Source organism: Aspergillus aculeatinus (assembly GCF_003184765.1).
Source record: "Aspergillus aculeatinus CBS 121060 unplaced genomic scaffold BO66scaffold_54, whole genome shotgun sequence".
Classification (NCBI taxonomy): Eukaryota; Fungi; Ascomycota; class Eurotiomycetes; order Eurotiales; family Aspergillaceae; genus Aspergillus; species Aspergillus aculeatinus.
The window spans coordinates 227,202-251,388 of NW_020291523.1; the positions used below are offsets into that span (position 1 = coordinate 227,202).

Below are 24,187 nucleotides of genomic sequence, written 5' to 3' on the forward strand. Positions count from 1 at the left end.
CCGACCACGTATTCAGAATGCGGCGTCATGGTGGACCAAGGCTCTGGGCAACAATAAGGTGAAGATAGCTGTCTTGTATAACTGTGGTCCCACCAAACCCTATACAATCGCATCCAAAACCTCATCGCACTATCGATTATGTAACAGTTTCCCCCACACCTGGCTATGTTTATCCCTTACAACCCTCCCTCCTCAAGCCACGGCAAGCACAACCGCCGCAAGATAAACACATACGTGGCCGCAGTTGCGGCCGCAAAGACCAGCGACAAGCAATGCTCACGGCCCCACAAGACGGCTACGACGGGTCGTGCAACCGGAAAGGCAGACAATTTCACTCAAGCTCTCCATTGGTTCCCTACTTTAAATTTTAGTGATCCCACGAGCGAACCCCCTGCTCGTCAGGCAGACGGACAGGGATCGGCATGCGAGGGGCCCGAGGCCGAGGACCCTGGCGCTGGCCAGCTTCCGGCGCGTGCGCTTGCTGCAGGGAGGTTCTACCCCGTCGAGGGTTCTGGCCCTAACTCTCGCGGACCGCTTGCGCTGCAGGCTCTCGCCCATTGTGAGTAAAGCTCATGCGACCCATATCTACTCATCTTCGATCGCAAATCTTGCTTTGAGCCCGAACTGACACAGCCGCGTTCGGAAAACCCTGCTGTAGTGTACGATGTCCTTCTCCCGTATGATGCGAAAGTTGTGGGCCTGGGGAAACTAGACGCAGACAGCTACGCGAGGGATCTCCTCGCATGGACCTTCGAACACAAGGAGGTTTTTCATAGCCAGGCAGCCTTCAGCCTGTGCATCATGTATCAGATGGATGGTAGTAGGGGGGCTTATCAGGCAATCCTATGGCATCGGCAGCACTTGCTGAAGGCCGTGCGCCAGAGACTGTCCGCTCAGCGAGTGGACGACGTGCTGCTGCACAGTCTTTGTACGATGATCTCCGTCGACGAGTGTCTGGGCTTCCACGAGTCTCGCGCCGTGCACCTGAAAGGACTGCAGAGTATCATGCGCGCTCGTGAATCTCCCACCAGGGCGTCGCAGCTCACACTCTCAGGGCCCAGTGCCGGCCCAGGTATGCTGCCAAAGCATTCCCCCCTGGGCAAGGTGGTGCTCGTCAATAGGATCATGGTAGAGTTCCATCTGAGAATGAGCCTTGGCTTTCAGCAAGAAGTGGATTCGTCGCCAATATTGTCCGATAAACCCCCTCGCCTGCTTCTAAGCCCAGGCCCAGCCACCGATGCCACTAGCGTGGAGGACCTCCTACCGCCCGGCTTCCAAGATCTCGCTCGATCAGGCAGGTTGACTCCGGCAGTGGTCAACCTCCTTTCGGACTTTTCTTTTTGGTTCTACAGCGGGATGGGCACAGACGTCACCACCCGCGAGACCTGGCGCTGTTTGACCTTCACCCCCAGTGACAGCCTTGAACAGTGCATTAGCATCGCTTTGGTCTCGCTCGCAGACGATATCAGCGCGCTGGGCTCCCATCCGTGCGCTGTCATCTTCCGACAGGCCGAGCAGCGCGCGCGCCTTCTGCGATCACTCTCATTTCTCTTCGATGAGCCCTGGTTCCAGGAACTGGGGATCTGGATTATTACAGTCATTGCAACACCGCCAAGGACATCGCGTTTGCCCTGGCTTGTTAAGATGGAGGTGCTTGGGATGGTGATGTTGGTCCCGCCATCCCCACGGAGTGGTGGATTCTCTTATCGATCCATCGATCAGATCGAGGGGGTCCTACGGGGATTTTTCTTCGACGAGAGTCGCGCGGACGATTGGCGACGGGCTTGGAAGGAGTATTTTGAGCTCGCAGTGGTGGATCAGAGATCACTAATATAATAGGTTTTCGTCTGCCCCCAATCATCGAAACCGCAACATGGCCGGGGCTCGTCACTCCTTCCCGCCCGCGATAAGATTCAAAATTTCTTCGTGAAGCTGGCGCCCTCAACACACCGACAAGGGGAACCAGTGTCGCAAAGAGCCTCGCCACCTCCCCGGGCACGATTTGCTCGTCCACTTCACCATCGCAATATGAGATTCGAACGGCCTGGAAAGCCATCGACGACAGGTAGCAAATCAGCATGAAGAATCATCAACTTCCAGTCGAGGACGGATTCGTGTCTGATTTGTAATCACAATTTGACACGGACGACCATTCCAGCCACTCAGTATCTCAGAAATCTCCTGGAAAATCATAAGCAGACTTGGCTATTACATACAATCCCACCAGGCGGTTATTGCTGTAGCGAGAATAGTCAACACAAGAAGCTCTACTCGCCGAGTAGCCGCGATAATCGTCCATAGTCTCCGAGCACAGTTCATAAATTTACCAGTCTAATAACTTCATTCCTTCCTCTGAAAGCACTAAGTATCTCCTTTTCCTGCACAGAACCGTGTACCGTTCAATCATCGATAAAAGCCGACAGACGCACCAACCACGCAAAACGAGAACCTCCCTCCACACCAACGCACGCAGCATCTCGCGTTCAAACCAAATATACCTAATTCTCGCTAACAACCCTAACCGCAACCCCTCCGCGCCCCTACCTCCGTCCACTCACAAACTGCAAACGCAGTCAACCCTGATCGGAGAATCGGAGCATCGGGGCAGTTCACTGATTCTGCATCCCATCCACCAATAGGTACGGGGCGTTGTAGGCGTGCTCGCACGAGCTGGTCCACTGGGTGCTGCTGGACTCGGTGGCGGCCCACAGCAGGGCGCAGCCGCTGGAGCAGCTGCTGTCCGGGCAGGCGTAGATGGGCGGCACGTAGTCCTGGCCGCTGAGGTTGGACCAGCCGATGTCGACGTCGTACTCGTCCTCGCCCACGGCCAGGCACTGCGCCGTCGTCAGCACCTCCATCGTCTGCGACCCGTCCACCTCCAGGTAGTGGTAGTCCGAGGAGCCGAAGCTGTGGTCGCAGTCGTCGCCCGCGGTGGAGATGATGACGCTGAACTCGATGGCGCGGGCGCAGGTCGCCAGGAGGGCAACTGTGCCGAGGAGGTGGGTGGGGGGGATCATGGTTGCGGGATTTGGCTTTTGCGGGGTTTGGGGTGGCGTGGACTGAGTTTGTGGACGAGATGAGAACAAGATCACAGGGAGAGATGATTTGAATCTGGTTCTCTTGGGAGGATGGCTTGGATTGATGAAGAATAAACTGGTGAGCTGGGAATGAGCAGGCTCTTTATAGAGCGCAGGCAGTCGCGGAGTTCGGCTCATCTCCCTCAGGCAAATGCTTCTTATCTGGCCCTGATTCAACCTTCGACTGTGCTTGCGCCGATCATCACCTCAACAATGATCCTGGACTTCACCGGAACAGGAAAGAAACTCGGGTGCGATGTCACTATCGTCATATCTTCGGGGGAAATCAAGCTTTTGCGCCCTGCAGGAATGTCTAGTTTGGGGGCGGAGGAATTAGTCTGGTTTGATGAGGCTGCGGAAGCGGGTCCTCCAGGGTCCACCGACCCCTTGGGTGGAGTCCATTCGTAGCCTTGTCCAGAGGATGAATGGGTGAATGTCAGGCCACGGATACTCTACCTTACATGGTGTTTGTTGCGATACGTAGTTGTCATTATCTTGGTGGTTACCTAGTTTTCCTAAGCCTCAACAATCATCTACCGTCTCCATCCGTCGGCTCATCAGATACTCGTATCTATTTATCGTGCTCTGTAGCTACGCCGAACTCTACCTCTACGTCAATCTAATCCCCTTGACACGGTCATAATGTCACACCAGTTCATTCCATGAGACTAAAGGGTCTGTTTCTTTTGTCGGTAATTGGTAAGCACTCCAAAACGCAAGAGCAGATGAGTATTCGGGAAAATAAGTAGATTCAGAGTTAGCTTTGTGAATCAAAACTCCACTATTAGAGGAATGGACGTTGACGATATGCTCGTGAATACCAAACTCGGTCCAGTTAATTCCCGATAGAAGAAGGCTTGCAAAGTATACGGTTGGACCCGACAGTTGTTCTTGAGTGGCATGAATGACTGACTTGTTGCAGACTCGCACGAGTCCTCAAACGAATTCGTAAGCGGAAACTGACTATAATAAATACTCGTCACGTTTCCGACCCACGCTTGAAAGTAAAAGAATAGATGTTATGAGTCAATAACAGCTGGGAAAGCACCCCCATAAAAATGGGTGTATATGAGCCACATACTTTGAAAATCCAGCACTTGTCTCGCACTGATAAATCCTTTCCTGGAAGTGCCCGAACTTCCCCTCTCCTCCTCACCTCTTTGGACAACCATTAGAATGGAGATGCATCTATGAAAGGGGTGTACTGCCGCGGGCAGGTAGTATTCGCTGACGGAACTATGCCTTGGAAGTACGCCTGAATCTTTGCAAAGTAACAGTCTGACGCGCCTTGGTCAATGACCGTATGCTGAATGCAACGGAACCATCCCGCGTGTAAGCAAAAACTCCTAGTTGAGAGGGTGATGAGATCGATCGTGAAGTGAAAATACTTACACCAACGGCTTCTTGCATCAAAAGTACTGATCCGGCAAACCGAGAGGACATCTTGCGCGCCCTACGACAAGATAATGTCAGTTAGAAGAATAGGTAGCCAATGACAATGCTATTTGCCAGGGACGTACGAGATCAGCGGCGTTATAGGGTCGATGGTGTTACTCGCAAAGAGGATCGGGAAGGACGTAGGCGTCTTCAATGCGCTGATATCACCTACATCACAACCTGGTTAGACTTGGATTTTAGTGCACATGGCCACCCACTCTGTCGAAGGTGAAGTCTATAGAATACTATAAAGGCGAGATAGAGAGAGAGAGCAAAAGAGCGTTGCATACCTTGAACTACCATGCTATCAGGCAACTGCGGTCGGAATGATCGGCACAAGATTCCTTCCAGATAGATTGGATAGATATCACCGATGTACTTGCTCTTGGAAATCGTGTATTCCGCCCAAGTCCTGAACTCTTCAATGGTAGTAAGCTTGTTTCTCCGATACGAATCGGTGCAGGTAATAGCGAGCCGGGCATCGGTTATAGAATTTGACTGGTCGTACATGCCTGCAAGAGCGGAAAAGTTCCCCTTCTCGGCTTCATCTAGTATATCAGCCATGCTAGGAAAACTTGCCAGTGGGGTGTAGAGCGTGTTGAGAAAGAGAGTCTTCAAATCTGAGTAAGTGACCATTGTCGGCAGCGAACCTGGATCGCCGACGCCGCTCAGCGGGACGGGATGGTTCTGAAGCTGACGGATGATGCCACCCATCCTCGCCGTGATGTTGGCCGATGTGGGCCCCCAAAACGAGCACTTGGCAGGGCCTGCGGAGTGGCAGAAGGTTGAGAATGTTTCCATGGCCTCGTCCATTTGATCGACATTGTCCGTCCAATAGTCGTTGTAGTATTGCTCTGCGTTCATGACTCCGTCGAGCACCATTCTTCCAACTCGGTCAGGAAACATGGAAGCGAAAGTGCTTCCGATGACAGTCCCGTAGCTAATGCTATAGCACCACAATTTGGCGGCTGACGGTGACTGACCGGCCACCTCAGCCTCGGCTTCGGTGAATGTGAGCAAATCATGAGCAACGGCGGGCGTAGTCACATGGTACGCATGTGGTGACTGGCTTTTCACGGCATTGTTGCACCACTCGCCGTAGATCGAGCTTGAATAGTACTGTTCCTCCAACGATGTCGACGAAACATTGGTAGCGCCTGTTCTGTGTAGTCGATAGAAAGCCGATCTTGCTTCTGCGTCCCCTGAGAAGCAGTCTAGATGCAAGCCACTGTTGTTCACACCGCGAGGATCGAAGGAGACGAAGTTGTACTGCTCTCCAAAAATTTGTCCCACGAGAGTCTGGTACGTGAGGAGGAGGTCGACACCAGAACCACCGGGGCCGCCTGGTGAATGTCAGTCCAGTAGAGGATGTACAATGTTGCCATGATGGATCGAATGGGATCGTACCAGGTATGAGTACAATACTTGGAGACTCGACGGTTGCATTTTTGCCAGCCAGCTTGATGAAGGCAATCGACGTTGTACCAAGACTTCGGTTCGCATAGTCCAAAGGAACTTCCAGCCTGGAACAACCAAAGGCATCAAAACATGGTGTCCATGTGAGGTTGGCTGATGGTTCAATCTAGATGACTCGTCAGGAGCTCGAAACCCTTGGGCAACTGTGGTATCGTAGACTTGCGAACTCACGTTGTCAAAGCCATAGACCATGGCCCGATCATGTAAACTCTGGGCTTTCGATCCCAAGCTCATCAAAAGGAAGAGCGCGCTCGCAAATCGGTTCATTTTCAATCCCGGGGCCTTTTTATTGATCTTTGTGCTGGTTTTCTTGCAATTGTACCGATGTTGAGGAACTATTTATACTAACTATATCCTCTAGATCGTAACGTTGAATCTGAAGAGCTCAATAGGCAGCTGTATTCTTCCTATCAATTCAAAACACCTCCTTCGCACTCTGTTCCACTTGTACGAATGAACCAATCAATGGTTTTCTTCAACCCCAGCATGCGTGATCACGATTTAATTGAGATTCATGCTCTTGTCTGTATGTTTACGCTGTCGGATACTTGCGCCTTATTCAGAATAGTCAAATGGGCCCAGCTCAGCCTCCTTGATGGCCCACTTGTACGAGCTGACCAATCAACTTCCTCATAATCTGTGCCACTAGTCTTTAAAAAGTAAGGTAAGATTTATCTGAGGTCCGTGCAGTGAGTCCTGGAGTCATATCATGGGTTCCAAGATTAGGTAGAGTCTAAGCTACTGATGCAATCATTCGCCCTCACTGAAAACTCCTGTTGAAATACCCCCGCTTGTACGAACAAATTCATCAAGTGCAGACTTTCCCCAGCTTCGGCTCTTTGCACTTTGTATTATCGTCCCCTGTTTCTCTCCCAGCCGTCCACCATAAGGGATGTGGCGATAGCTTCCTCACTGGCGTGTGAACCGACAAACAGATTGTTATCTCAAACTTTCTGTAGACGCCCCAAAAGCTCACCTTTCGGTCTCAATACATGCACGTGGTGGTTCTGAAAGTCCTGTGCCTGAAACGCTGCGCATTTGCAGAGCCCATCCAGGGCACATCGCCACGATGGTTGAGATGAAGGCTGAGAATACCAAGGCGGGTAATCAAGCTTGGAGAAAAAAGCCTCGCAAGTTCGCTCCAAAGTCCAGACTGGGATGTAAAACATGCAAGTATGTCTTGACTTTTGCATCTTGCATTAGGAAGGGCAGTCAAAGACTACAAAATTGACATTTCTCAGGATAAGACGGATAAAATGCGATCTAGCTCGACCCGCATGCTTGAAATGCTATTCGACCGGCCGCACTTGCGATGGCTATAGTGGAATGACCTTCACATCCAAGCTCGAGAAGGCTGAGACTGAAACAACTCCTCATCATAAGGAGATCGTTGGCAGAGCAGATATCTGTAACAATTACCACCCACGTACGACAATCAGTGCGTACGAGTCCGCGCGATGGCACTCGAAGTACCATGGTCTCAATTCGCAGGATTTTCAACCCTTTATGATCCTACCAGTTACTGCGTCAACCGAGGCAGAGATTATGTCCTTCTTCAGGGATGTCTCGATCAAGCATCTGAATGAATACCGCCCTTGCGAATCATGGCGGCAAACTCTCATGTTCTTCGCTCAAACAGTGCCTGCAGTGCGGCATGCTGCCATTGCCCTGGCCTTGATTCACCGAAACTATTACCTGGATTGTCACTCAAACAATGGATTCCAGTATCAACCACCTTTGTTGAAAGACCGACTACCGGATCACGCCCCTTTGCTTCACTATAACTGCGCCATTCAACTTCTGCTGAGCACGGAGAAGCGTGACAGCACCGGAACCATAGCGGTCACACTGATGATCTGTTACCTCTTCACCTGTCTCGATCATCTAGGGGGCGACAACGTTCAAGCAGTCAAGCACTTGCGCGGAGGCGTTGCGCTCTCCCGCAGCATCATCAACAACGCTACATTCAGCTGCTACATTGATGACGACGCCCCATCCTGGGGGAATGACGTGATTATCGACCAGGTTACACAGCAAATTCGCCGCCTGGACATGCAGGCCGTCATGTTCCTGGTCGACTGGACTCCCGCTGATCTCCAAGAGACATTCACAATGTCCCATCTAGCTCTTTCTGACAACAGTCCCTTCCAGTCCCTCGACCAAGCCGCCGACCACCTCCAGATGCTCGTTACTCAGGTAATGCGGCTTCGCAACACCGATCACCAGATATCCCCAACAGGTACGATGCCGCCATTGCCTTCTTCCCTCAATTACACCGTCCGCGGGCAGTTGGAAACGTGGTCGCGTCGCTTCGAAGCCCTCCTGCTGCAACCAGGCAGCAGCAGCAGCAGCCCCTCTGCCCCAGCCTCACAAACCAACCCGCTCGTAACACTCCTCCGTCTGCAACATACTATCGCACGGGTCCTCCTCGAGGGATACGGACCCGGCCGAGAAATGGACTATGACAAGTTCCTGCCCCAGTTCCAGCAATGCATCGCACTGGCGGGCGAGGTCGCGGCGGCCCATCACCGGTATGTGGGGTCGTCGGCGCGCGCGACGTTCACGCCGGAAATCGGCCTCATTCCCGTTCTTTTCATCGTCGGCGTCAAGTGCCGGCATCCGGTTGTCCGCCGTCGAGTCCTCGAGATTTTGCGACGGCAACCGATGCGGGAGGCGGCGTGGGATAGCATCTTGACTGCTCGCGTCGTGGAGCGGGTCATCGAGATTGAAGAGGGTGGTGGTGGTGGAGTCGCTGGGCAAGAGCAAATGGCACCACGGTGCATAGAACAGATTCTGTTATGGCAGAGGATTGAGGCATTGTCGTATACGTATATCCCCCGGGGTAGGGCGTCTGCGGCTCGGTTGGAGATTGAGTATACATTCTGCGCCCGGGAGGGCATACATGTCGAGTCGCTCACGATATAATGGAGAGAGTTGTTTGGTGTCAGATAAGCTGTGTTCTTATTTAGTCTCTAGAGATTCAACCCACGTGACTCACATTGGTAGTGGTTGTGGTCATAGGAACAGCGGAAGCCCTAAGTTATCGCCACGGAGCTCCAAGTGGAGCATAACCCCTGCCCCGGTGAGCCTGTTACAAGCAATAGCCAACTTTGGCGCCTTAGACAGATCTGTAGCTGCAGTATCCCACGTGGAAAGGGCTTGATTGGGCTTTCGAGCCTGAGCCCTTTGGAATAATGTTTGCGACGGTTTCAAAAACACTGGCAGCCCCCCCGTTTCTGCCGGCCTGGTCAGGTTGAGCTTGGTTATCAGATTATGGTGACTGAGGAATGGTTAAGGTCGGCTCCTTGGCGAGACAGAAACTAATCTCAAATGGCCGAAGATAAGCAGAAGGTAATGCAGCTCTTAGAGAGAGACAGGGCAAAGTAGTTTTTATTTAAAGACGTCCGTTTAGTTTCGGTAAACCGTCTCATTGTCTTGAAAGTATGTGCATTTCTGTCCACTAACCTTTTCTAGCTATCTTCTGTATTTCATCCAACAGACTCTATGCAGACCACAATAGCCAGACAGCCACGGTCAACAAACGAGAAATGGCAAGACTAGTTAGTAGCGATCCTCCGTGAGCCCAGTATAAGTCGGTTGGATTTGGTATGACTACAGTATGTACAGCCAGTAGATGAAAAAAACATACAACAGAAGGGATTCGCTGGTGGTCACCCACCCAACTACTAACCTCCCGGCGTGTGGCTTAAGTACGGCTGAGCGGACGGGAAGCCCTGTTTTCCACACCCTGTGGTCGTATGTACCTGGCTGTTTTGTAAAACACTCTATATTCTTGCAAGACAGAGGCTTATTCCCTATCTTGGTGTTTCTCTGGGCTAGAACATCGTAAACTATACCGGCAATCACTTGCTTGTCAGAGTTCACATACGGCAGCAGCGTAGATCGACTCTTTGTAGATCCTCTGGACTTGACGTTCGAATCGAAGGCTACTACCCTACACCCTACATATTTTGGCGGTCATAGATTTAATGAAAGGCCAGTAATTCGGCAAGCAGCTTGGCCTGGATCCGGGCCTAGGTCGGGGCTAATTGCATGACGCCGCATTGAAAGGCAGGAACAGCTGAAGTGCTCAGTTTATCTCTTGGACCACCTCTTGTGACTGCTATCAATGTATCCGTTTATAGATGAGTAGTCATAAATAATGAGCTATATGTCTACGTTTACGATAAATACAATTGAGCTTTGATTTTCAATCATACATCTACTCCAAGCTTTCGGTCACCCGCATTATAACCCACCACATTGGACTCAGCACGAAACCAAGCAGAGAGAAAGAGCCGAGAATCAGGATAACTCAACAAGAATGGTACAGGGGGTAGAAGATTAAGACCGCGCTACAATAGCTCGTTGCTTTTCTGCGCTGCATTCGATGGCATACACCACATGTCGTTAGCTGATAAAGCCTTGCTATGTAGGGATGTTATCCGGGCTGGACATGTTCAGGGAACTGTCAAAAATATTGCGTCTTCTTCGCTGATTCTACGATAGGGGATCTGTATCGATCACATCTTGGGGAGCAGCGTAGATCGCCCTGCTATTGTGATCCTGCACGGCTTGGATCCAAGCCCCGGCTGCAATAACGAAGAGGAGGAGAGGAGAAGCTGTAGACGCACCATGAATGGGAAATACTAATACTCTCACTTACTGATGAAAGAACGGTTCAATGTCTGTTCCCTGGAACGGCCGACCAAGTAGTCTATATACGCTGCGCGGGCAGGTTATTACCACGCTGATATCAACATAGTTGATAACCTACTTACTCAAAACTGCTCATGACCATTATCCCTCAATCTTATACGTTGTCACATCCGAATATTATTCTCCCGCCACACTATATCATTCAACCTTTCTCAGAATCAATATCAAACAACATCCATCCATCTCCCAGAAGTCCATCCCCAATCGTCTGCTCCCTCCCACCCGTTGCCGGGGCGCGGTAAGCCATGTCTGACGTGAACAAATATGCCCCTACATACGCCAAAGAAACACCGCGCGCCGGACTACCTACCTACTCGCTACAGGGCCTCGGATCCCCTTCCCGAAGCCGGTCGTCCGCTCAGAACATCCAACTTGGCAAGAACCGACGGAACCTGGCCAAAGTCCCAGGACCCAGACCCGGGATCGCTCGGGCGCCGAGGGGATGGTCGGCGCACATGCGGACGTCGGCCATCGTCACGCCCTCGGGCAGCTCGGCTGGGTCGATCCTCATCACGCCCAGGGACCCGCACTCGGCTTCCGCCGCGGCGACCTCTTCGGGGGTTGCGTCGGGGCGGAGAGCGGCGTGGGCGGTGGTTGCGGAGAGGCCGAGGAGGAGGGCGAGGTAGGTGATGGGCTTCATGTTGAGGTCGGAGGTGGTGGGTCTGGCGGGAAGGCTATAGAGTGGTGTGGTTAGCACTGGAATTTCAAACACAAATGAGGAGAAAGAGGGCTGGTCTAGCAAGACAGATGGTGGGGAAGGAGGTTTCGTACCTTTGAAACTCACGTTGAAATACTTGAGCGGAATTTGACGAGTAGGAAGGCAAAGGTGGCAGGCGCTAATGCTCTGGGCAACGAAGAGATTAATACGTCGGGAAGCAGCGGCTTGGATCTTGGCTGCTACTAGCGGGCAAGGATGAATGTCTCACGTGTTGAGGAGGGGCGTGGTGACGTTCGGTGTTGGATCTCAGCGCTTGGCCTGGCTGGTGGGGAGCCGGCTTCTTTATACACAATGTAAGCCCTAAGGCCCCCGGCGTCGGGTACTAGGTAAACAGGCGACGTGGTCGAAAGTCGCCCCAGGCAGCCCGATTGGTCGCTAATCCTCGTTTGCTTGCTGCCTGCCATGTGATCACAGGGCAACATTGATCATGGATGCACAAAGGGACTCACTTACCAGGCAAGGATCGATCCAACCCGAGGATTTGAGTCATGGAGCGCCCTCTGTGAGGTCTCATGCTGTCGCCGCTCTTGTCCACGAAAATAGGCCCAAGGGAGGTCTTCGCATCTAGTTAGAATAGGGTGCCATCTTCATAACGTCAGGATTGCGAAGACGCGGTCCGGCCCGAACTTTGAGTGGTGAAACAACCCTTTTTCTCCCCCGATAGTACTCGATGCTAATCGGTTGGCGACCATGGGACCTTGTGGAGTGATGCTCTGTTGACATCAAACAAGTCTAAGACGACAAATCATGGTGCCACCACGGAGATACATAATATAGGTAGTCTCAGATACTCCGCAGAGGCCAAGCAGAGCGAGGTGTCGAGGCTCGTGGCCCGCTTTCTCTTCCAAACGTTGCCACGGGCGTCGATTACTCTAGCGATGCACGGCTCAGCCCAGCTTTTGCCTGTTGTGAACAAGCGCAAGAATAAGACGCTATTGCTCCTGTGTCTCAGCTCGAGGTGGCTGACTCGCTGCGTCGTCAAGGGTCTGAGACAACCAAGAGATGACAGGGGTGTTGATTGGTTGGCGGCGATCATGATGGCACTTGGCGAAAACTCTTCTAACGGACACCGACGTTTGTCCGATTCTAGAGTACGATTGCTCCAGTGGTTTTGCTAGAACGGTGGGGTACTGCAGGGATTTGAACCCTTGAAGCGGTACCTAGTAAGTCTCCCATCCAGACCGTGAAGTTCAACGCTAATTGGCCATATGAGGTGAAAATAACCATCCTAACAGCAGACTCCAAAAGATTCGTTTAGATTATCAGCGCTGAGGGGCGTCAGAGATTAGTGCGAGGGGATCACAAGATCAAAAACATGTGATCTTCTAGAGGGTTAGAACATTTCAGACATGAGACTTGATTTATGTTTATGATAGGTATTTTGAACCCAACAAAACCTCAACTACCTTGATGTGAGAGGATATTCAAGTGTATTTCCCTATATGCAATCCTCATATAGAAGCCCTCAGCCCCTAAGAACCCTGATATTTCGAATAGAAAAAGAGGCTTAGGGGTTTATCTTCAAGCTTACGTGATTCAGAAAAAGCTCTGAGGGGTTGAGGGAGTACTGGGTCTCGGCATTCCTCACCCCCTCCGAGCTGGGATCCTGATTTAGAGTCCTGCCACTCCCCATCGCACTAGCCAAATTGCCGGAGTCAACCAGAATCCAGTAACATAGGCAGAGAAAGTCTCCGAAAGACTAACCAAAGATCCTTTGACTGAACGATAACTTGCGTGGGCGCAAAGGCTTTGGGAGAGGCCAGTGGCCGTGCTCATTATACAGCGTATGTCGACGGCCAAGGCTTTAGAAGACCAGTATATTACTGATTAGACCTGGTTTCATAGCTCAGGACAAGGGGAAATTTCAGAACCCACAGGCAGCTGCACCAGGGTATCCACCGACTACGAGACCTATGCGGACGTTCTCTAGCTGCATTGCGCCAGCCCCGGAATACATGAAATCCACGACTAGCAGGCCCGGGGATTGGTGCTGGTGAAATATAACCAGGGGTCAACGGGGGCCGAGGATGCCTTGCGCCTGCGGTCACCGACCTTGTCAGCGGTCCTCTTCCTTGTCATAATCCTGCTCGTCAAGACGGGGACCAGGTACGGTGATCAGCCCACCGGAGGCGAGAGCCCCCCAGGCTGTCGAGGGTAGTATCGTTCCTGAGAAGTAAACGCTCATTTCTTTTCCAGATGAAATATAAAAGGCCTGACCCATTCCCATTCATCCACAGTATTTATCCAGCTAGGTCTATCCCTCATACAACAAAACAGTCTGAAGGAACACAGTCTGATATCCATATCCACTCTCCCCACTGGCCCAAGAACGCACATCTCTCACTTAAAACAGGTATCACCCCTTATCCTCTCTTCTGCTTCTCTCTCTTCTCCTCTCAGCTCCATAAGCATACTGACCTTCCCATAATCGCCAGCCACCGCATCCACAATGAAGCTCCCCCTCACCATCATCAGCATGCTCGCCCTCACCACCGCGCTGACCCTCACCCCGCGCGACGCGGAACAAGGCGACCCCGTCGTCGAATGCGGCGACCTGGACGTGTTGACCGTGGACCCCGCCGACCTCCCCGCGGGCGTTGCCCCCAGCGACGTCCGGAAATGCCTGGACCACCCGCTCGGCCGGAACCGGCCTGTCAAGGGCGCATCGCTGGCGCCGCTCGACGCGGTGGATGTCGCGTTCTGGCAGAACAGCACGGTGGACACCGTCACGGGCACAGGCTCCAGTCCCGTGGAGGCGCGCTCGGACGGCCTCGACGGCCTCGAAGCCCTGGAGAAGCGGTCGTGCTACAAAGACGCGCCGTACGGGTGCTCTGGTGGGTATTGCTGGAAGGCCTGCGGGAACACGAACAAGGGCGAGTGGTGCTGGACAGCGGCCAAGGCCGGGCTGGGCGCGTGGATCAAGTGCAGCAAGTGGCAGGACTGCGGGACGGCGACGTATGCGTGTGGGAGGGGAGGGTGTCCGGCTTGTGGGTGTGGTTGTTAGCGGTGGGGGGGCTGGATGGACGCATGGTCACCGCGCTATGGGGAGCAGTGTGGGCGTTGAGGTATATAATTAGTGTTGTTCTTGAGTTGGTACGCGGAGGATTGATGATCCAGGACGTGCAGTGAAATTGGGCAACAGGTACAGTACTGTCTGATATAATAAAAACACTTCGTTGTCTTGGACACTTTTGTATTAGCTTCTCATGTTTGTGGGTATCATAGCCCTTCAATCTCGTACAGTATCAGAGTAGTCAACCGGTATTAGGCTAAGTAGCCTGCTTGCTTACTGAATGCTATGAGTCTCATATCGAAGGATCACGCCGGCCTCTCACACGATGAATACCGATGTGGACCTAGAGCGGATCTTCGCGTTTGCGACTCCACATTTCAACGGGATGGATAGTCAGCGGCTTCTGCATGAACGGGCCCCACTAGTCTGAATCCGAAAGGCATTCTTCGATGGCCAGATTGCACGAAAGTCCAGTCGGAGAAGGCAGGGACTTGATGGAAGCGTGGCGGCGTGGCGGGCGGGGAAATGGCTTCTTCGGTCGGTGTGAGGGAGATGAAGTTAGCGGGACTGGAGGGGAATGTGACTTCTCTGGATTAGCATTCTTTTGTTTTTTGTAATCTGTGCTCTACTTTTGGGGGAAAAGGTCAACAATCAACTTGACTGGACTGAGCTAATCAGCGCAAAATTGCATGCGGGACAGTTTATACAGCTTTTTCTCTATACAGATCATACAGTGGCTGTGCGGGTCTACACTGCCTAACAACATTGGATCCATCTATGAATAGAATGCCTTCTTCCCCCTGGATCGGTTTCTCAATCGACCCATCAGCAAAACATAGAATCGTCTATGAGCGCATATAGTCAGCCTTAGAAGCAAGCCAGCAAGACTGAGGTCAGTGAGTTATAGCTACCTTGGCCAAGTAATCCATGCAGTGCGGCCAGTGACCATCGTCATGCCAATCTTTACCGATCTCTTCACCCTCACTCGCAGATTGGAGGGCTTGGCGCATCATTGTCAGGCAGTGTAATTGATGAAACCTGTTAGACGTTGTAAGTAGGTCAATATCGCTAACTCCAACATTGACTCACATGCTGATACCTCCTTGCTCCTTCCTGTTCCCTTTCTCTCCGGTATAGATTAGACCAGCTGTGGTCTTGTTCATTGATAGCTCTGACCATAGATGATCAAATGAACGATCGAGCGACTGGAACTGTTTGTCTTGTGTGAATAGCGTGGGAACGGTGTCTTCGGTGCTATGCTTCGATACACACGACCTCGATTCAAGTTCTATGATTGAAATAGGCAGATTCAACAAGCTCAGAATCAAAATCATAATGAGAATAATGATCTTGGTAATAGGATGCAGAAGCACATGGGCAGTGAAGGTTGCCTGGTTGTTCAAGTGACCTGACTTTTCATCTGAAAATTCGCCCGAGAGGAGACGGCGGTAACTCATATTGGTGAATAACGACGAGATGAATATAAACTGTATTTCGCAACAGTTCTAATGCGGACCAACGATACCTTCGCGTTATATACTTCTCGGTAAGACCGGACTGTTGTCACGCATACTATGTGTCCAGAAGGGAATCAACTAGGGAGGTGAACCTTCTCATTCCACTCGCACTAACCCTTAGAAGTTAAGAATATTGCAGCATATTATGATCATAACATCTAGCGCCATCATTCCAAGGAGCGCCAGGAACTGTCTTACCTCTTTTTGGGCATAGGTTAGACTTTCTTTGAAGACTCCATACCTCATAGTATACCTCAGACAGGTTAGGCTCAATATGTCGCCAATCGTGGCGCTATTAGAGTTTCAAGGTGGCGTTGACTAGAATTCAGGGGCGGAGAGACTCGGTGAAAAGCTTCAAGGACAAGCATGCACTCCTAACAGAGGTCGAAAGCCTTGACTTATTCATTGTAGCCCGACAGAATTATCGAATGTCATATCCTTCTCTTATTTCTTGGGTACGTACTCTTCAAGCGAATCATAACAAAGATTTCGATACCGGAAATGTATCAATTAAACTTAGGTAGTAAGATCATTCTATGAAAGATTTTAGTGCATATTGCAAAGGGGCCAAAGGAAGACTTCTAATGGTTCTAACTAGGGGGCTAACTGTGTGTACGTACAAAAGGCTTAAGGGAAGTTTCTAGGGTCGTGCCCCTCCTGCGTTAGCAGGCTGGAGGGCGGCTAGTTACGTGAGGGTAGTACCCGGCACGGGCCTGTGGCACATATCATTTAAGCTTTACGTGCAGTAGCATGGAAATACCACAACATGAACTATTATACTCTGTGTAGATAAGCGTCCTTCTTCTTACACATATCTGCTAGGTATCAGTAGAAGAAAGTATAAATCCTTCCTTCCCAGCCGAGCCTTGAACAAAGAACAAAGAAAAATACATACCGAGTCTAAGATTGAATGGTCATCCCTTATTAGCAATTTGCCGCGGAATTATACTTCCTTTGTTTCAATCCCCGCAAAATCCGCCACAGTTTCTAATGCATGCAGGGGACCAGCTACGTAAGCATTCTTGTTTCCCCCGCCTTATACGTGATTGGCTCCCTGAACATGGGGCTGGTCTAGTACCAGCCCTACCTTGTGAGCCACGCCATTTATCGACGATATGGGGATTATCGTTGATATGATATTCGAACTTCGCTCGATTGTAGAGCTCTTAGCGAGATAGCTGAGACATAATCCCTGGGACTGTACAACTATGATTGACCTTCAGCCCTGGTGACTGGAATTGGCTCCCTACTTAGCTGGGTGTTGCAAACCAGATCGTGTCTTTAAGAATTATTCCAAGATACTAGCTCAGTAGACAGCTTTTAAGGTGGAATGTATGAAGTATCAGTACTCAAAAGACCGCCAAATAACAGGAGTAAGAGACAGGCTGAGTATGGTTGGCAGCAGGTATCATACAACGTGTGACAGCAGCGGGATTGCCTCGTAATACCTCTGTTTCAACAGGTATTACGAGACTTAAAAATACCACCAACCCTAACTCGCGCTTGGTCACTCTTGTCGCACGATGGTAAAGCAGCTCTACTCTCACTGACTTACTCTGAAGACACTCACGAGTCGGACTTGAGCTCCCTCGTCACCCCGATGAAGGCGCCGTTGCAGCTTTCAGCCCACTTTGTCCTATTGCCAGCAAAGCTGAACTAAAACCGCCTCTCAATCGTTGCCATCAGACCAGTCTGGTGGAAGAAAAAATAATTCTCCGTCTTGAAATGCTCCGGGTGCTGGATTCGAACCTGGATCAAGGTCAGATCAACCTCTGTGAACGGTAACACCCCAGCTTACATGGTACTTGAGTAGGAGTGTGGCAGTCAACTTTTTGATCTCGAAGATGGCTATATTTTTACCCAGGCACATACGTCGTCCTGCTCCGAACTATATCCCATTTGGATCAGCATCTCGACACTGTCGTCTGAGGTAGTGCATACACTGAGCATAGTCTTTTCCATGATGGTGTGACTGTGAGCATCAGACAGCCACCTCTCTGGCCGCCACATGTCGGCATCCTCACCAAACACCTCTCTATTCCGATTGATCACCCATGGGTTCATACCAACAGTCGTTCCGGGAGGGAGATAGCGGCCGGAGACAGTCATGCCTGTTTCAGGAACGATCCGCTCGAACGGCAGACAGAACGGGGGGTGCAAGCGCAGGGCTTCCTTCAAACAGGCGTCCAGGTAAGGTAAATCGGTAATCACGCTCCACGGTGGATGTGGCCGCGACATTCTACCAGCGCCTTCTTGGAATTCAAGCTCAGCCTGCAGACTTGCCATCGAGCTCGGGTGGGTGAGGAGGTTGTACCAGAGGGTTCTCATTGCCACCGCAGTCGTATCGGAACCCGCCAAGACATTCGAGAATGTCCAGGCGGTCACGGCCCTGAGAGGAGGATTTTAGATCGGGAGATTTTGTGGCTACCGAACACTGGGCCTCTTACCCTGGGCCGACTGTGTCCGCATACCGATCGCGGGCTTCCTTGAACTGCGAGAGGAAGTCTTTGGTGGTCTTGGGCTGGCCCTCCATTCCGCCCTTTTCGACCTCCTGCTGACGTTGGTGGATTCTGGTCATTACCACGTCCATAATGGGCTGCGCAGTGGTAGGCATGAGGCGAGCCACAATGGGATTCTTGTTCCAGAGAAAGTCCGCCCAGGGTATTTGTGTGATCTGGTGCCAGCATTAGTATGTTAATCACTCGTCTGAGCTGCCACATGAAGGGGAGCGGCATTAACTTGCAGGAGATGCCATTTTCAAGAATTTTCCGATGGTGAATAGAAGCCCCGTTTCATCTATTCCTTTCTCTAGAAAGCCATATCGCTTGGAGAAGGTCATGGAAGCCATACTCTCGAAAGCGAACAATTACAGCCACGAGCCCAGGTCAAATATTCGCCTCGGCTCGGCAAATCGCGCATCCAACTGTGCGACGAGAAGATCAAGGACTCGATCAACGGTGGAATCGTAGGTCAAAACATTGGCCATCGTATACAACGGGGCGATCGGCCTTCGGAAAACGCGGTGAAAGGCTTCGTCTCGGGTGTTAAAGACGAGAGGCAAAGGATCCCCCTTGCCAACGAATGGCGTCAGGGCTCGGTAGAAGTTTCCCTTACCAGTGTTCAAAAGCTAAGCAACCATCAAACTCAGCTTGATGAGAAACTGACATACCTTCTTGACACCAGGCCTGCTTGGATACACCGTGGGGAGGGCGTTGGGATCCGAGATGGATATCATGTTCGGACCCAGGCGAACAAATGTGCCGTATTTTTCATGAAGATCCATATGAATGTCGTGCGAACGGCCGGTTTGCAGCCATCTTACTCGCGGTAGATTGGTGAATCGCGCCCAAACCGGGCCGGGGAACTGCGACAATCTTTGATAGGCCACGATTGTAGCATACGCCAGGTACAGCCCTAGGATAAGCGCTGCGACCATTAATAACATAATCCATCCCAGCGGAGAAGAATACGCATATAGGGAGAGCACTGAAAAAATCATGGCTGTCGATAGAAGGTCTCAGCCAAAGTATACAGTGACTGTGGGTTGTATGTGGTTGAAGAGTTTCTCCTCGCAAGTATCTGCTGCCTGCTGGGCTATATACATTGCGCTCGCTCTCCTCCTTCCTCCAATCTATCTCAGACACAAAGGGATGCTAGACCGGTGTACAATCACATGTACAAGATCTTTGATAAGGAATCTTGGCCAAAACCGGCGCATTGTCAACATGTCGAATTTGTTGACGTCACAAGCCTAGTATGGTTCAATCAATTGTCTGTCAGTCAAAAACGAGTACAATCCAGAGATAAGAAGCAAGCAAGTATACTCTACGAGTCAAGGTCACAATGAAACCTCCAGATTGTTGGATCCTTGCCAGGTATCATCTTTGTGTGCGTCCGCTAGGCCTAGGACCACTCACGTACTGACTAGGTTTCCAGGAACCTGTCTCAAGAGCCCATTTCATCTCACCTTGAGCGACTGATTGCCATGAAAACGACACACATTTAAATTTTCAGCCTTTGTAAAAGCCAAATGCTTTCACCGGTTGTGTACCAGCAAGCAAGGCTTACAATACCTAGTAGTACCTACTACTAGCTAAAACCGTGTTCCTTCCTATTCAATCTATTCAAGATTAGCGTAACCGGAATCTCGCCGCTGCCGGATTACCGGCCGAGAGTCAAGTTACCATGCCTACTTCATATCTTGATTCTTGATGCCGGCACGAGAGCTTATATTTATGCTCGCAAACAGAATACCTGTAAGTGTTATTGCGATCTGACGACAGTTTCAGTCGTGACATCTTGAGCACATCCTACATGGCTGAAACCATACTGCGCAAGCATTTGCGTCAACAGCGTTCAAGCTTTTTCCGCCTATATGTTGCCAACCGAGGTGCATATGATTACCGCTGTCACTATAGCAGATGGTTCTACTATGATCAGCTGTGTAGAATGCGATGCAGCATGTCATTGCATACGGCATGTACCCGGGAGGCCTAATGGACCTTTCAAAAAAGACCCCACGCAGCACAGTATTTCGAGAAATCTGTAAGACTGGAACTCAATCTTGCGCTCACTGCAGTCCGCCTCCTCTTTCTGGAATTTGCCTGCTCAGGCATAACTAGTACTCTCTTTGTAGCATCCAGACGGTATTTGTGCATCCGAAATTTCAAGTCCCCGAGGTGCAAAGAGAATGCACAAGGACGTCGTCGACGAACCGAGTTACAATGAACAGACTCCTGCCACAGCTTCCACGGTCAGTTTGTCCTTTCGCAGCCCTTTGCCTCGGCGGACTTCAGAGATATCTGATAGTGATGAGCATATTCTTGCTGATATCTCCAATCCCACATCTTGTCCCTTGCCAATTCCCCAACACTGTCTATTGACACTGACTTCAATTTGTGTATTCGCGCTTTCCTACTACGATCGCCACTCCACGAAGCCAAATATATGGTACACTGACATTCCTTTATCCCTCTATAGGAGCAACCCCACGACGTGGCTGTGATTGACATTGCGTGTGGGTTGCCAGGCGACAATAACTCATTGGAAGAACTGTGGGACTTCCAAGCGAGCAAGTCCGACGCATGCAGCGAGACGACGCCCGCACGATGGGAAGCGTACCGTTGTCGCGATGGTGCCAATGCACGGATATTGGACAACGTGACTACGCTTGGATACTTTGTTGACGGGATGGAAAACTTCGACGCTGCGTTTTTCGGAATATCTCCGAAGGAAGCCGAACAACTAGATCCACAGGAGGCGTTGGAGCATGCGGGGATTCCCCCGCAAAGCTTGGCGGGATCCGACACGGCTGTATTCATGGGTGTCAATACCGGTGACTAGGGAGAAAACGGGAGAAAGGGCTTCTCAGGGTCAACGGCAAGTCCGGGTATGACTTCAAATATAGGCTAGTGTCGGGTGTTCATGGAGCCTACCGTGACTGTGCACCCCTCATTTGCCTCTGTTTACAAGCCCCTTCCTAATCGCACTGGAAAACGGCACCAAAGTGTGTATCTGAAAGCTAATGAGTCGGGAGAGTAGACTTTACAAACTATTCAAAAAGAATAATTAGAGATGATCATTCATCAAAGTAGATGATTGTTGGACTGATACACCACCTACAAAAGTACTCCAAGTTGAGAGTAGCCAACTGCGGATTAGGGGGCATGAGTTTCAGTAATCAAGGCAGTTCCTCCGTTAGTTCTGAAGGTGACCATGGGAGTCCAAAATGCTTTGGAGCTATAACGCTTCATTCTAGAAAACTTTGAGTCCAATCAGTCTCTGCTCGGTAACCAAAAATCGACTCAAGTTTTTAGTCCAAATTATTAAGCTTTAGGGAGTGTTTTTCACTGGCAATTAATGTTGTGTACCCGGTTGAGACACAAGAACTAAGTTATTTCAAATCCCAAAGTACTCATCTGGGTAGAGGGCTGGCTTGCAGAATTGTTGTCTAATCAATGAATCATCATTGCCGTCGTACCATGGGGATATTCGATACAAAGAGAAAATGTTGTGATCATTGCCCCACATTTGACGTAATCTATGTTAAGCAGTATATATGATCCTACGCAGACGCGACAATGACTTCAGAATTGGCAAGGTTGATTTTGAAACTAACCATGAACGCTCTTTGTTTTCTCATTTTCCTCATCTTACTAAGCCTGTTCTCCGTCATTATCCGCCTTTCCACACGCCTACACCTGTGTAGCTTGGGTTTAGATGATGCTCTTATCTGCCTGGCTTTTGTATGTCCTACAGTATCCGCAGAAATCATGCAAAGTCCGTTCTTACCATCCATTCAGGGAATGAGTTGTATAGTCTACTCATGTGGCATTCTTGGTGTGTTGCGCATGACATGGATCAATATAAAATGTGAAATAGTGCTAACAGCCGCAAAGCCGAGCTCCAGTCCAGAAAGAACACATCTCAGGCGCCGAATGACTTTTTTGTATGTTTCAAGATTTCACTCGTACTTCGTATAATAACTAATTCAATCTAGGCACTCTGGCTGTCGATTCCATTTTGTCAGTCAACTCTAATCATATGCAAACTCTCACTTCTGGCTTTTTACCAGCGGATATTTACCAGGCGTTCAGTAAAGCGTTTTGGCCATTTCATTGCCACTATACTCATAATGTGTGGTGTTTGGATATTCTTCAGCTCCATTTTCTTTTGCAACCCAGTGAGCTATTTCTGGGCTCATGGCCCGACTGCAAAAAAGCATTGCCTACCATGGAAGATCTTATGGACCATCAATGGATCTATTCAGATCGTCAGCTACCTGGCCATTCTGACTGTCCCTTTGATGGTTCTGCCTGGTTTGTGCCTGGCGAAAGGCCAAAAGATTGGACTACTGAGTTTATTCGGTTTGAACCTGCTGTAGGTCGCAATCATGCCTTCTCCTACCTGCCGGTGAGATTGGTTTCTTTTCCACTTGCTTACAATTCTGCAATCCATAGTCTAGCGTGCGCTGGAATGATCCATTCAGTGGTAACATTCAAGAGATTTCTGAGTGGAAACTTTACACTTGGTAAGGACGCGTTCAGCATGATGTCCATCTCGCCTGCGCTCATTAATCGCTTCTACGATATTAGTCAACGCAAACCAAGATCTTGTTTATTCGAGTTCCGATGCAACACTCTCTATTGTGTGCGCGTGCATGCCTGCATGCTATCCTGTCTTTCGATGGATAGTTACGCGGCTGATTATACAAAACATTCCTCAAAAGTTTAAAGTACTGAAAGAACCGACTGTACCAAGGAACATCAATCTGACCTCCCCGATCGACGATGATTCAACTTTTGTGGCCTCTGGTCACATGTACGCAGCTAGTGTTCAAGTCACAGAGGGTGGTGGATACCACAATAAACGGCAAGTGGGAGTGATAGAAGTGAAAAGATCGGTTGACATTATTTCACAAGGAGATATGGGCGAGTGGATTTTTCGAAGACAACATCACCGCTGTACAGACGCCCCAATTGGTCGAGAACCAAGTGGATAAGCCGACACTCCATCGCGAAGCCCTTTTCAATCATTGGAGTGCGGGCTCAAGAGTTCCAATAACAAGTGTTCAATGAACTCGCTCCGCTGTGGATATCCCAAATCGCTTTCTTACATGACAAAGACGCCTTCTTTGTGTCTCGGAATAAGTGGCTAGGAAATGATGAAAAATTACCGATAGTCTCAGTAGTTCCGGAAAGTAGTGTTAACAAGCATATAAGAGGCTATCGAGAGAGGAAAAGGACTGGAATCGCCGGATGAATTTGATATCAAACCATCGCGAAGAATCGTGTTGTTGTAACAGTTGTCACTACATAATTAATGTAGTACTTATCTCAATTGTATAGTGACAACTGCTACAATCAGCTGAGCTCCGGTATTTTCAACTTTGTCGTTGAACTTAACTTATTTTAGAAAATACCTCGGATATTCTCTTAACTAGATGAATAACAGACTCGTAACAGACTCGAGTAAGCTAACTGTTAGAGAGATATATATTATATAATTTTTGCTTTATGATTTTGTTTAATTATACTTATTTTATACATTTAATATATACAGCAGTCCTTCTATCCGGCTGCTTAGTCAGTCCCTGTGCATTGTACTAGATGAAACTTAAGATCATATATTTTCTATATCTAATATAAATAATATTAAAATAGCGTTGTGGTTCACAATTTTATCTAAGACCGATTGTATTATATTATTGAAGAACTAAGTAGATATTTAA

The 24,187-nt window shown here is 49.9% G+C and overlaps 10 protein-coding genes across 10 annotated transcripts; 6 read left to right on the top strand and 4 right to left on the bottom strand.

Moving 5' to 3' along the window:
- Nucleotides 1-165: 165 nt before the first annotated feature.
- BO66DRAFT_332444 (uncharacterized protein) lies at nucleotides 166-1,836 on the top strand (the record flags this gene model as incomplete). The annotated part of the gene is made up of 3 exons (XM_025644135.1): nucleotides 166-304; nucleotides 341-559; nucleotides 659-1,836. The coding sequence occupies 3 exons, from the start codon at nucleotides 166-168 to the stop codon at nucleotides 1,834-1,836; spliced, it is 1,536 nt and encodes a 511-aa protein (XP_025499917.1).
- A 773-nt stretch (nucleotides 1,837-2,609) lies between these two features.
- Nucleotides 2,610-3,017, bottom strand: BO66DRAFT_405043 (uncharacterized protein; the record flags this gene model as incomplete). The annotated part of the gene is made up of 1 exon (XM_025648960.1): nucleotides 2,610-3,017. The coding sequence occupies one exon, from the start codon at nucleotides 3,015-3,017 to the stop codon at nucleotides 2,610-2,612; it is 408 nt and encodes a 135-aa protein (XP_025499918.1).
- A 1,130-nt stretch (nucleotides 3,018-4,147) lies between these two features.
- Nucleotides 4,148-6,257, bottom strand: BO66DRAFT_460658 (alpha/beta-hydrolase; the record flags this gene model as incomplete). The annotated part of the gene is made up of 6 exons (XM_025652310.1): nucleotides 4,148-4,383; nucleotides 4,470-4,530; nucleotides 4,598-4,672; nucleotides 4,852-5,857; nucleotides 5,922-6,096; nucleotides 6,150-6,257. 6 exons carry the CDS (start codon nucleotides 6,255-6,257, stop codon nucleotides 4,249-4,251), a joined length of 1,560 nt encoding a protein of 519 aa, XP_025499919.1. The 3' UTR covers nucleotides 4,148-4,248.
- Nucleotides 6,258-7,068: 811 nt separating this feature from the next.
- On the top strand, nucleotides 7,069-8,916 carry BO66DRAFT_382242 (Zn(II)2Cys6 transcription factor domain-containing protein; the record flags this gene model as incomplete). Its single annotated transcript, XM_025645999.1, has 2 exons — nucleotides 7,069-7,163; nucleotides 7,232-8,916. 2 exons carry the CDS (start codon nucleotides 7,069-7,071, stop codon nucleotides 8,913-8,915), a joined length of 1,779 nt encoding a protein of 592 aa, XP_025499920.1.
- Nucleotides 8,917-11,067: 2,151 nt separating this feature from the next.
- BO66DRAFT_332325 (uncharacterized protein) lies at nucleotides 11,068-11,349 on the bottom strand (the record flags this gene model as incomplete). The annotated part of the gene is made up of 1 exon (XM_025644131.1): nucleotides 11,068-11,349. One exon carries the CDS (start codon nucleotides 11,347-11,349, stop codon nucleotides 11,068-11,070), a length of 282 nt encoding a protein of 93 aa, XP_025499921.1.
- Nucleotides 11,350-12,246: 897 nt separating this feature from the next.
- On the top strand, nucleotides 12,247-12,844 carry BO66DRAFT_394942 (uncharacterized protein). Its single transcript, XM_025648111.1, has 2 exons — nucleotides 12,247-12,590; nucleotides 12,641-12,844. The coding sequence occupies exon 1, from the start codon at nucleotides 12,306-12,308 to the stop codon at nucleotides 12,543-12,545; it is 240 nt and encodes a 79-aa protein (XP_025499922.1). The 5' UTR covers nucleotides 12,247-12,305; the 3' UTR covers nucleotides 12,546-12,590; nucleotides 12,641-12,844.
- Nucleotides 12,845-13,697: 853 nt separating this feature from the next.
- On the top strand, nucleotides 13,698-14,731 carry BO66DRAFT_394943 (uncharacterized protein). Its single transcript, XM_025648112.1, has 2 exons — nucleotides 13,698-13,780; nucleotides 13,863-14,731. Exon 2 carries the CDS (start codon nucleotides 13,877-13,879, stop codon nucleotides 14,429-14,431), a length of 555 nt encoding a protein of 184 aa, XP_025499923.1. The 5' UTR covers nucleotides 13,698-13,780; nucleotides 13,863-13,876; the 3' UTR covers nucleotides 14,432-14,731.
- Nucleotides 14,732-17,613: 2,882 nt separating this feature from the next.
- Nucleotides 17,614-19,393, bottom strand: BO66DRAFT_414670 (cytochrome P450; the record flags this gene model as incomplete). The annotated part of the gene is made up of 6 exons (XM_025649486.1): nucleotides 17,614-17,706; nucleotides 17,756-17,845; nucleotides 17,899-18,346; nucleotides 18,429-18,631; nucleotides 18,890-19,066; nucleotides 19,127-19,393. 6 exons carry the CDS (start codon nucleotides 19,391-19,393, stop codon nucleotides 17,614-17,616), a joined length of 1,278 nt encoding a protein of 425 aa, XP_025499924.1.
- A 1,254-nt stretch (nucleotides 19,394-20,647) lies between these two features.
- BO66DRAFT_442491 (beta-ketoacyl synthase) lies at nucleotides 20,648-21,300 on the top strand (the record flags this gene model as incomplete). Its single annotated transcript, XM_025651433.1, has 2 exons — nucleotides 20,648-20,710; nucleotides 20,938-21,300. The coding sequence occupies 2 exons, from the start codon at nucleotides 20,648-20,650 to the stop codon at nucleotides 21,298-21,300; spliced, it is 426 nt and encodes a 141-aa protein (XP_025499925.1).
- An 816-nt stretch (nucleotides 21,301-22,116) lies between these two features.
- Nucleotides 22,117-23,694, top strand: BO66DRAFT_191160 (uncharacterized protein). Its single transcript, XM_025642453.1, has 6 exons — nucleotides 22,117-22,202; nucleotides 22,260-22,296; nucleotides 22,356-22,405; nucleotides 22,457-22,836; nucleotides 22,917-22,987; nucleotides 23,052-23,694. The coding sequence occupies exons 2-6, from the start codon at nucleotides 22,263-22,265 to the stop codon at nucleotides 23,456-23,458; spliced, it is 942 nt and encodes a 313-aa protein (XP_025499926.1). The 5' UTR covers nucleotides 22,117-22,202; nucleotides 22,260-22,262; the 3' UTR covers nucleotides 23,459-23,694.
- The last annotated feature ends 493 nt before the right edge of the window (nucleotides 23,695-24,187 follow it).

Coding starts and splice junctions, on each gene's coding strand:
- BO66DRAFT_394942 (XM_025648111.1), top strand. CDS start 12,306: ATGCACGGCTCAGCCCAGCTTTTGCCTGTTGTGAACAAGCGCAAGAAT.
- BO66DRAFT_394943 (XM_025648112.1), top strand. CDS start 13,877: ATGAAGCTCCCCCTCACCATCATCAGCATGCTCGCCCTCACCACCGCG.
- BO66DRAFT_191160 (XM_025642453.1), top strand. CDS start 22,263: ATGAGTTGTATAGTCTACTCATGTGGCATTCTTG. Junction 22,837..22,916: donor TTATTCGGTTTGAACCTGCT/GTAGGTCGCAAT, acceptor TGCAATCCATAG/TCTAGCGTGCGCTGGAATGA. Junction 22,988..23,051: donor GAGTGGAAACTTTACACTTG/GTAAGGACGCGT, acceptor CTACGATATTAG/TCAACGCAAACCAAGATCTT.